At 46.5% G+C, this 11,206-nt stretch overlaps 1 protein-coding gene across 1 annotated transcript in view; it reads left to right on the top strand.

Moving 5' to 3' along the window:
- Positions 1-6,122: 6,122 nt before the first annotated feature.
- LOC101989048 (protein CutA homolog) overlaps positions 6,123-11,206 on the top strand; it is a 19,087-nt gene continuing 14,003 nt past the window's right edge. The window contains exon 1 of the mRNA XM_005346001.1: positions 6,123-6,310. Within this exon, the coding sequence (XP_005346058.1) occupies positions 6,242-6,310 (69 nt within the window). The 5' untranslated portion in view covers positions 6,123-6,241. The remainder of the gene's footprint in view (positions 6,311-11,206) is intronic.

The following is an 11,206-nucleotide window of genomic DNA, read 5'->3' as shown; positions in this document are numbered from 1 at the left end:
TGCCCGCCCACCTATTAGGATCTCGGGCCCTTCTCCGAATCTCGCGAGATCTGAGGGGGCGTGGTCGCTCACAAATCTGTCAAGTCTCGCGAGGGATCCTTGGGGGACTTGCCCAGAGCGGTGCATGCCCCTTTGTAGTTAGGGCCGAGTTGCTGCACTTGGTAGTCTTGCTGCACCCGGGCGTCTGTGACGGTGAGGACGTCCGGGGAACCAAGAGGCGTTGTGCATGAGCTCCTCAAAATCCTCTGTGGTGGAACCGGGATTATCAAGGCAAGGTACATGGTCCGACCTCAGGAAGACGTGACGAAAGTTCTGAGAACTGGAACCTGGACGTGATGCGGCACCATATTGACGCCTGTCATGCAACTGGAAGCTTGATTAAGAGACATTTTGGGCAGAAAGTTTCCGGCATCTTCAAGATGCTGTGCGTGATGAAATCATCCAGAGGATGGACACTGCATTCGTCTTTGGAGTGGAGGGCCAGGCAGTAGAGGGGCTGGCCTCAGGCTCTGAAGGCCGTTTGCAACCAAGCCAAATGCACCTACAGGTGGGAACCAACGGTCAAGGGCAATCCATATCCGTTTCATGAAAGCATGAGAAGAAGTTCGGAAATCGCTGCTGTCTTGAGAAATACGACATTATTGGAGGAGGAAGAACCATTAAAAGCTAGGCGACAGCTGTGCTGGCGAATCTTCTGTCAACCAGACACACAGCTCAGAGTTATCTGAAAGAAGGGAACCTCAGTTGAGAAACTGATCCAGTTGTAGGGCATTTTCTTTTTTTTTTTTTTTTTTTTTTTTTTTTGGTTTTTCGAGACAGGGTTTCTCTGTAGCTTTGGAGCCTGTCCTGGTACTAGCTCTTGTAGACCAGGCTGGCCTCGAACTCACAGAGATCCGTGTAGGGCATTTTCTTAATAAGTAATTGATAAGGGAGGGCTTAACAAATTGTGTGTGGGGCCATCCCCTGGGCTGGTGGTCATGGATTCTATAAGGGAGGGCTTAACAAATTGTGTGTGGGGCCATCCCCTGGGCTGGTGGTCATGGATTCTATAAGGAAGCAGGCTGAGCAAGCCAGTAAACAGTGCCTTCCATGCCATCTCCTTCAGTTCCTGCCTCCAGGATCCTGCCCTGTTTGAGTTCCTGTCCTGATTTTCTTCAATAATAAACCACATTATGGAGATATAAACAAATAAGCCCCTTTTCTCCCCAACTTGCTTTTTGGTCATGGCATTTTGTTGAGGCATAGAAACCCTAACTAAGATAACAGCCAGCTATTTGAAGCAGTTGGAGAGTCCAGAGCTGTGGACTTCATCTGGTCCTCAGCTGAGGAAATGAGCCTGTTTGGGAAGTAATGCTTCCTGTACTTTTAAGGAAAGAGACAAAAATCCAGAAAGCTTAGACAAGACCAAGGATGTGATATCCCTGTGTGAGTGCATGCCAGACACTCAGGTGAAAAAAAAAATAAAATTCCGTGGCTTTACAAAGACCCTAGTCACACTTGGCTTTTGAAAAGAAACCACCATTTTCCTGTTTTATGTCTTGCTCACCCAGAAGTATCAATAACCATTGCCTTTTTTTTTCTGGATTACTTCATAATTGTTGTAGTCTTGAAGCCTAACTGGCAGAGAAACGTCTTGAATTAAAGGTGCTGGTGATTTTGGACAAAAGTACCAGTCATTCATACTCTCCTTTGCTTATTCTAATGTTGATATTATGGCTCTTTTCCCCACTTCCTCCCAGAGGCTTGTTTCCTGTAGCCCTTGAATCGTATATTTGAAGCACCAAGAAGACATTAGATCACTTTTCTCACTGCATTGAAAGAAAAAAAACCCAGCTCACTTATGAAACACAGCGGCTGCTAGGCAGTGTTTAAACCAGCACTCAGGAGGCAGAGACAGGCGGATCTCTATAAGTTGGAGGTCAGCCTGGTCTACAGAGCGAGTTCCAGACAGTCAGGATTGTTATACAGAGAAATCCTGTCTTAAAACCATAAAAACGCAACAAGAACAAATAAGAAGACAAAGAAACACAGGGGCATTACGTTACTTTTAGTAGTTGTAAAAGAAGTAAAAAATGACACATAGCCAACCATTCTTAAAGCTTGGTAGAAACTGTAGGAATATGCTGTGAATTCTTGCATGTTTCACTAGAGCTGATGAGGTTGAAAAAGAATCTGTTAAACTGATGTTAAGACTAACAATAAGAAAAGTGAAAACAGCAAACCAAGAGTCTATCCATAGACAAGAAGACCAGTCCTTACAAGCAAAGATTAAAGATAACTCTAAGGAAATTGGAAGCTGTGTATGCCGGGCCTCAGCCCTCCCTCACTGGTTGCAATTGATAGGGATCCCGTGCCTAAGATGGCTAAGCAGGTAAAGGCATGTGCTGTCAAACTGATCAGTGTTGTCAAATATTAGCTGAAGATGTGTTCATTTGTTTATGCTGTGGAACATTTATTTAATGATGCAAACACGTGTTGCATTCTTTTATGTTGCATTTATTTAGCTCTGTGAAGCTGTGTTACTGTACCTGTCTAAAACACATGATGGTCTAATAAAGAGGTGAATGGCCAATAACAAGGCAGGAGAAAGAATAGGAGGGGTTGGCAGGCAGAGAGAATAAAAAGAAGGAGAAAAAAGATCGAAAAAAAGGATAAGGAGGAAGACTTCAGGGGCCAATCACCCAACTACACAGCCAGCTGCAGAATAAGATTGAAAGTAAGATACACAGAAGTAAGAAAAGGAAAAAGCCCAGAAACAAAAGGTAGATGAGATAATTTAAGTTAAGAAAAGCTGGCTACCACAAGCCAAGCTAAGGCTGGGCATTCATAAGAAAATATATGTCTCTGTGTATATTTATTTGTAACTGGGTGGCAGGCCCCCCAAAAGAATAAGAGAGCAAAGAATAAAAAAACAACCAACTACAGATCTGAGTCCCATTGCTCTTGGTGGGAAGGAGAGACTCCACAGGTTGTCATATGGATGCCATACTGGTGTGGGAGTGCTGGCCCTTAGACACACACCCCTCCATACACCAATAAAAATGTAGTAAAAGACTGCGGTGGATTTATAAATAACCTATAAAGACATAGAAGAGAACTTATAAAACAAAGAGACCGGAAGCAAATGAAGTAGGAAATGGAGAGGGATGCAGGATCCGAGTCTGAGGCAAAGTCTGGCACGGGCCGGGAAGGGAGACGCAGGATTTCCTAAGGAGGAGAAGTGGGAGGACTGATAGGAATAAAAGGCCTCTGGAGGTGCTGCTGTAGTTCCAGGCCGTGGCCTTAAGACTGAGAGTTTGTGTCTCAAGATACTGCCAAAGCTGTTCATGCACAATTGGACTTTGGGATCTAACCTGAGAATCGACTATGAAGAAAACAGATGCTCAGAGGCTGGTGGTCTCTCCTGCCGTCACACCCACACCAGTCACACGTCATCAGAGGCTGGTGGTCTCTCCTGCCGTCACACCCACGCCAGTCACACACCATCAGAGGCTGGAGGTCTCTCCTGCTGTCACACCCACACCAGTCACACACCATCAGAGGCTGGTGGTCTCCCCTGCTGTCACACCCACACCAGTCACACGTCATCAGAGGCTGGTGGTCTCCCCTGCTGTCTGGCTTTCAGCATCACTAGCACCGCTACTGTTACACCCACACCAGCACACCATACCATCCAGTCTAGTCATTGAGCAGGTGGTGAGCAATAACATCTCAGGAAAAGAACTGAGTTAAATGGTCATTATTAATGCCCATTTTCATTAATGTAATATGCTGTAGGATGTCTTTCTGTATGCTATGAATTGTGTTGCTCTCATTGGTTGATCAATAAAGCTGCTTTGGCCTATGACAAGGCAGGATACAGCCAGATGGGAAATCCAAGCAGAGATATAGGAGAAGGATGGAGTCTGGGAGACACCATCCAGCTGCCCAGGGAACAACATGCCAGCAACTGGTAAGGCCACATCCAGGTGACAATGCTTAGGTTAATAGAAATGGGTTAATTTAAATGTAAGAGCTAGCTAGTAATAAGGCTGAGCCTTCAACTGAACATTTATATATATATTAAGTTTCAGAGTGGTTATTTGGGAATTGGTGGGCAAGAGAGGAACCTCCAGTTACAGTAATAGGTATGAAGGACTTAGTATAGTCCTGATTTACCTCAGTAGGCTTATGAAGGTTTTTTTTTAGGGACCTTCAGTCTTGTTTTTTTCTAACTATGTATTTTATACAGATAATTACGTTTTTCAGTTACAAGTAGAACTTGTTGGAAAGAATAACTGCTTTTGAAATTGTAGCTTGGTTATGTTTTGTAAATTATTCAATATTAATCTTTTGTTCTTCATATCTATTAAGGAAGTATGAACCTCTCCTTACTCCGCTCATCTCAGGTTAGGTAATTTATCTGAATGTGCAGCTAACAAGTTAACTCACTTTAGTTATTGCTTTCGCTAGGAAACCAGGGCTTTAACAGTAGATAGTTAAATACTATCTATTGTTAAACCACTGGAGGCTGTGAACTGCTCTCATGACCAGATTTGGTTAATGGTATGTTTTTCTGCAGTCTGAAACAATTTTTGGTTTGTTTTTCATATTCCCTCATTTTTGTTTGACAGTTTGTTATATTATTTGAAATATAACAAAATTTATCAGTTTGTTTTTTAACTTACTGTTTGACTATTTATTGTATGTGTCTGTGGGTGTGAGTTTGTGTCACAACAACTGTGTGGAGGGCAGAGGGGCTCCCTTTCCATCATCTGGGTTCTGGGATTGAACTCAGTTCATCAGGTTTGGTGGCAAGCACCATTACTCTGGCTCAAAACTCGCCAGTTCAAGTGTCTATTTTGTTGAACACCCCCCCCCACCCCAGAGTAATCTAGATATGAATCTAGATATGAATCCTTAGCCAGTCTATTCTGGTCCCTGTATAGCTAAGCTCTTTCCCTGGGCCGGGAGATGCCAAGTTAGGATAGTCCACACTGAAAAGCACAGCTTGGCAGGTGAATGCACTTGCTGCCAGCTTGGTTCCTAGGACAAACCACCTGATTGACAAGAGAGAACGGATTCATGCAGAGTTGTCCTCTGACTCCCATAGGTGCACCACAGAAGGAAATGGACAAAATGTAGTAACGTTCTTTTTTTAAAATTTTTTTTGAGTTTTTTTAATTTATTTATTTATTGAGGATTTCTGCCTCCTCCCGCCACCGCCTACCATTTCCCTCCCCCTCCCCCGATCAAGTCCCTCTCCCTCATCAGCTTGAAGAGCCATAGTAATGTTCTTTTAAAAAGATCCAAAGATCAAAGGGAATATATATTTTTAGATTTGTTCATTTTTAAGCGTGTGTGAGTGGTGCTCGTGGAGGTCAGAAGAGCGTGTCGGGTCCCCTGGAACTGCAGTTATGGGCGGGTGAGAGCTGCTATGTGGGTTCTGAGAGTCAAACCCATGCCCTCTGGAAGAGCAACAAATGCTCTTGAACACTTAGCTATTCCTCCAACCACAGAACAAAATAATTTTTTAAAAAGTTGGAAAGCATAGCAACTGAAGACTCTGCACTCCTGCAGGACAGCGCTCAGCCGCAGGCTTACTGCTTTTCTCCAGTCTGCGCCCTCCTCGGCGGTGCTTCTGAGTGTCTGATGTATATACATAGGATGGTGCTGGGCTTAATCCTAGGAACGGACAACTGGCCTGGGAAGGGAGGGGTCAGTTCACTGGGGAGAGAATTAGGGAGCAAAAGTTAAGGTACAGGTAAGGAGAGAGGGAGGGAGGGACGGGGAGGAAGGAAGGACATGTGACAGAGCAGTTCTGTGTGTACCTACCTCATTTGTTTGTCTTTGTGGGTGGCTTTGGCCAGTTGACAGAAGGGTTTTATCTGTGTTTTGTGTCTTCGTGTGCTGTGGTTTGTGAAGGTTTTGTTTCCTAAGGAAGGTTTGCTTTATCTGTATATCTATGATTTTATATTTTGCTTGAAGATTAAGAAAGGTAGCATTCTTTTTGCCTGAGGAGAAGCTCTGGAAAGTAAGCTCAAAGAAGTGAGACCAGTGGTGGAAAAACACCCTAGTTCCCTCCAGGCCTGTCTCCTGGCCAGCCAGGCTGGGAGGGGCAGAGTGGACGTTGTCCTGGGAAAAGGTATGTGGGGGTGGAGGAGGCTGCAGTTTGGGCCCTGGGTTCCGCCTACAGCCGGCACCCTACCTAGGCTGCAGATCGCAGTTACTGCCTAGAGCTACATCCCCAGGAACGGGCACCATGGACAAGCAGGAGTCATGGTGCCCTCGGCCGGGCCCCCTCAGGCTATTTGTCCTTTCTTGCCTCCTGGTGAGTGCCCCTAAACAGTCCTCCGCCTGAAGGTATTTCTCTCTTCACTGCTCTTGTGGTTTTTGAGCTGTGAGCAGCTTGTGGGAGAAGAATTGAGATTTTTGGAAGTCCTCAATGTCCTGGAAGCTGTCTGGTGTCTCAGGATTACCAGCTCCCTTTCATGTCTGCCCTGTGGGGTAAGTGGGGCTGGTGTCTCAGGGTTACCAGCCCCCTTTCATGTCTGCCCTGTGGGGTAAGTGGGGCTGGTGTCTCAGGGTTACCAGCCCCCTTTCATGTCTGCCCTGTGGGGTAAGTGGGGCTGTCTTCTGCGAGGGCAGGACACATAAGAATGTCTGGGACATTCCCTCCTAAGCCCTTTGCTAGGATCTTTAGCTGTCCCGCTGACCATTGTGCTTTCCTGCCCTTTTCTCGGGCTGCTTTCTCATCTCTGAAATGCCCTAGGAAGTAATGTCAGACGTACCGCAAATGGTGGGGAGGACAGGATTGGAGGAGAGGCTCAGGCCCAAGGTTCTCTCCATCTCGGGGTGCTCATTTGGGGGGATTGCTCCCCTTCTCTGGACATTATTTCCTCATTTGCAGAAACTGCTGTAAATCTCTTTGACGATTTTTGTTTTGTTAAGTTCTGAATTTGTAGCCAGGAAAACAGAAACTGAATGTTGTGTTGATGTCAAGGTATCTACAAATTCCTTTAAAGTAGGTTGGTTAACAGGTTAAACCAATGGGTTAGGTGAGGCTTCCTCTGCCTCCCCGCAAGCTTGCAAAGCCGACTAGCCTCTTAAAGGCCAGGCAGATACTCCAGGACACTGAGGAAGAAGCCTAGCATGCTGGCGCACTCCTGTTATCCCACTACTCAGGAGGCTGAGGTGCAGGGATCCCTGCAAGTTTGAGGTTTACCTGGTCTACATAATGAGTTCATTTCATCCCAGGCTAAATAGCAAGACCCTGTCTCAACAAAAAGAGAATGGCTGGATCAAATAGGAATAACTGAACAGATACATAAAGTATTTTCTATAAGTGTAAAATTAGCAAAGACACATAGTAAAGACATAAAAGATATAAAGTATCCAAAACTTTATCATGTAGAGACATTTCTTTAAAACAAGTTTGGGGAGGTGCTTTAGTCAGTAGGACGCTTGCCATGAACCTCGTTCGGATCCCCTGCACCTATGTAAAGAAGAGCCAGGCACAGCAGCACACATCTGGGACCTCAGCACTAGGGATGCTGGGGACAGGTAGTCCTCTGGAGCAGTTTGACCAGCCAGCCTAGCTGAATCAATGAACTCTAGGTTCAGTGAGAGACCCTCCCGTCTCAGAACCAAACTGGACCCTGGACAAAGAACTACCGGCAATGGAGGAATTCCGAGAGCGGGAAGACTAGTCTTCCCTAGGGAGGAGCCCCGAATTGGATGGCCATTACCAAGTGGTCAGTCCTGAAACTGGTCTGTCCGTCCGTCCGTCCGTTCGTCCATCCATCCATCCATCCATCCGTCCATCCATCCATGTGTAACACTAGATAGATTGAACAGGTTGTATTTATATATTTATGTGTTTATATATATGTGTGTAATAATAACAAAGAAAAGGAGGGGAAATGGGAAGGATTGGAGGGAGGAAAGGGAAGAGGAATGACATAATTATATTTTAGTTTCCAAAGAATAATTTCTTTTTGAGACAGGGTTTCTCTGTAGCTTTGGAGCCGGTCCTGGAACTAGATCTTGTAGACCAGGCTGGCCTTGAACTCACAGAGATCCACCTGCCTCTGCCTCCTGAGTGCTGAGATTAAAGGTGTGCACCACCACCGCCCGACAAGAATAATTTTTTTTAAAAGGTAGAAGATGCCCTACTCTGACCTCTGGCCTTCACAAGTGCAGTGCATCTGCACATCTATGCACATGTGCACACACAACACACAAATTATAGCCAGGGCTTTTCCCGTTAAATTGAATGGTGACTTTGACAGTGGTCAGTATAGCCGCCTTAAATTATAGCAAATGTTTCTGTCAGGGAATGCATTCATTCATTTTCTAAACTGCCACCCATCATTGGGTGCACACTGACCTTATGTGCTTATGGTCCTTTGTTAGTGTTCATGAATAATTTTCACTATCCAGAGTGCTAAGGGTCTTGTCCAATGGGGTAGGTGATAGCAACTGCAGTGTATTTCAGTGTGACGACAGTTCTGATCCCTATCTGCTAGATGGCAATAGTGTCTCCTCCCAGCCAGAATTGTCAGAATTGTCTTCAGACATTGCTAAGTCCCCTGGAGGACAGAAATCACCCTGATTTGAGTTTGGGCCCCCTGCCTCTAGTTACTTTGAGCTGAGGGCTGCCTTAGGTAACATGGGATGGTCTCCTGCTTCTTAGTATGTTGGCTGTGAGCTCACCTCACGCTCCCAGGGCTGTTAGTGTGAGTTTGTATTCAGCACGTGTCCCCCCTCCCCCACGCCTGCTGCCTGAAATGCCCCAGATCTTAGCTATTTCAGCAGAGGAACAGGCAGGCTGCCTCCCCCCTTTCCAGTAACATTAGTATCTTGATTCCTTTTTTGTGGGTCAACCTTCCCTTGATAAGTGCTCCTTTTGCTTACAGCTCTGCTCAGAACTCATGTTAGGGAACTCAGGGGTCACCAATCTCTGCCCTGGCTGCCATTGAGATGTCAATTAAAACAGCTGAATAGTGAAAAGATTGAGCCACACTGGGAAGAGGATGAAGACCCAGGATCCCCTAAGTCCGTTCTCACTGTGATCGGATCTGTACACGTAGGCTGTCCAGGTCAGGGTGGCTCACGCACTACTGACCCATCATTGTCTAGGGTCTGGTCTCTAACAAGGTGATTCAACAAATGTTGAAATAAGAGCAGCGGGGCTGCGTCCCAGGCACCCGGCCGCCCTCATGGCTGTTGTAATATGAGCGGCAGGCTGTGTCCCGCCACCCGGCTAGCTTTACCCGAAATAATTACACGGAAACTGTATTCTTTTAAACACCGCTTGGCCCATTATATCTAGCCTTTTCTCGGCTAACTCTCGCACCTGGACTAGCCCATTTCTAATAATCTGCTGTAGCCCAGGAGCTGGCTTACCAGGAATGATCTTAACCTGCGTCTGCCTGGAGTGGGAGAATCATGGCGACTCCCTGACTCAGCTTCTTTCTCCCAGCATTCTGTTCTATTTACTCTGCCTACCTAAGGGTTGGCCTATCAAATGGGTCTAGGCAGTTTCTTTATTAATAAGAAATCACTCCCACATCAAACAAATGTCAGCAGTATGTGAAATCTGTTTCTGGGAGCCGTCAAGTACAGCCTTTTTCTTCTCCCAGCATGAGCATCCTGGGCAGAAGGAGAATTCTTGTGCCTTGGGTCCACTGTTTCAACAATTGTATGGTCCATTGAGGGATCCATGTAATACTTAGAGTGGATGGTTCCCAAACCTTGCTTCCTTCACCACATTAGCTAATCTTGACACCGCCATCTGACTTGCATTCTGATAGTTCATTTTACTAGCCTGCAAGTATTTATGCAGAGTCATGTGTCAAGAGGTGAACTGGGGCTATGGCCATAAAGTACAGCCCTTTCCTTGTGTTGGGGATCCCAGGCTGTGTGTCTCTTCTCATGAGAACCCGGGCACCTCGGGAGTCAGGCAGCGGGGCGACAGGGGTCCCCATCTCCACCTCTGGCACCTCGGAGTCAGGCAGTGGTGTGGGGGATTCCCCACCTCCACCTCTGGTACCTCTGAGTCAGGCAGCAGGGGGTGAGGAAGGGATTCCCCACCTCCACCTCTGGCACCTCCGAGTCAGGCAGCAGGGGGTGAGGAGGGGATTCCCCACCTCCACCTCTGGCACCTCCGAGTCAGCAGCACGGGGTCGGGGTGGGGTCCCATCTCCAGCTCCTTAGTGAGACTGACAGAAGGGAAGGGAGTACCTTGTACCTCGTCAGAAGCCATAAGCTGTTAGCCGTATTGATAAGATCCAAATCCCTCCCTCTAGTGCTTTTATTTTTGCCTTGTAAACCAAGCGAGTTTTCATTAAAGAAGCACAGTGATAGCTCCTTGAAAAGGCTGGTTCATTTTTGCTGCCTGGCTGTGGGGTCAGTTCTGAAGGGTAGGATGCTGTGTTGAAATGGAGGTACTAGTGGAAACTGTAGGAGGCAAGAAGAATTCAGCCAGAACATTAACATCTAATTCAGGGCATTAAAAACATTGCCTAGGGGCCTGGAGGGACAGTTCAGTGGTTAAGAGCACTGGCTGCTCTTGCAGAGGACCTGGGTTTGGTTCCCAGTGCCCACATGATAATTCACAACCATCTGCAACTCCAGTACCAGGGGGATCCTCTGGCCTTTGCAGGCATCAGATACGCACATGGTACCTGGACATACATGCACGCAAAACACCCATTGTAGCTGGCTTTTTTACTCTTTGGGGCCCACCATCCTACTCCCAAATAAATAGAAATTTATTCTTACTTATGAATGACTGTCTTTATCTTGGCTTGTTTCTAGCCAGCTTCTCTAGCTTAAATTATCCCATTTCTCTTTAACTATGTTTTGCCTCTGGACTTTTTGTCTTTATTCTTATCTCTTTCTTTTTTCTTACTCCGTGGCTGGCTGTGTGACTGGGTGTCTGGCCCCTGGTGCCCTCCTCTCCTTCGCTTTTTCTCTCTCCTTGCTTGCTCTCTCTTCACCCCCAGCCTACATTTCTCCTCCTCTTTATTCTCTCTGCCCACCAGCCCCACCTATCCTTTCTCTGGCCTCGCTATCGTTCAGCTCTTTATTAGACCAATCAGGTGTTTTAGATAGGCAAAGAATCACAGCTTCTTCAAGCCAGGCGGTGGTGGCGCACGCCTTTAATCCCAGCACTTGGGAGGCAGAGGCAGGCGAATCTCTGTGAGTTCGAGACCAGCCTGGT

The sequence above is a fragment of the Microtus ochrogaster genome, chromosome 4 (genome assembly GCF_000317375.1).
Source record: "Microtus ochrogaster isolate Prairie Vole_2 chromosome 4, MicOch1.0, whole genome shotgun sequence".
Classification (NCBI taxonomy): domain Eukaryota; kingdom Metazoa; phylum Chordata; class Mammalia; order Rodentia; family Cricetidae; genus Microtus; species Microtus ochrogaster.
This window is presented reverse-complemented; position numbering and strand designations above follow the sequence as displayed.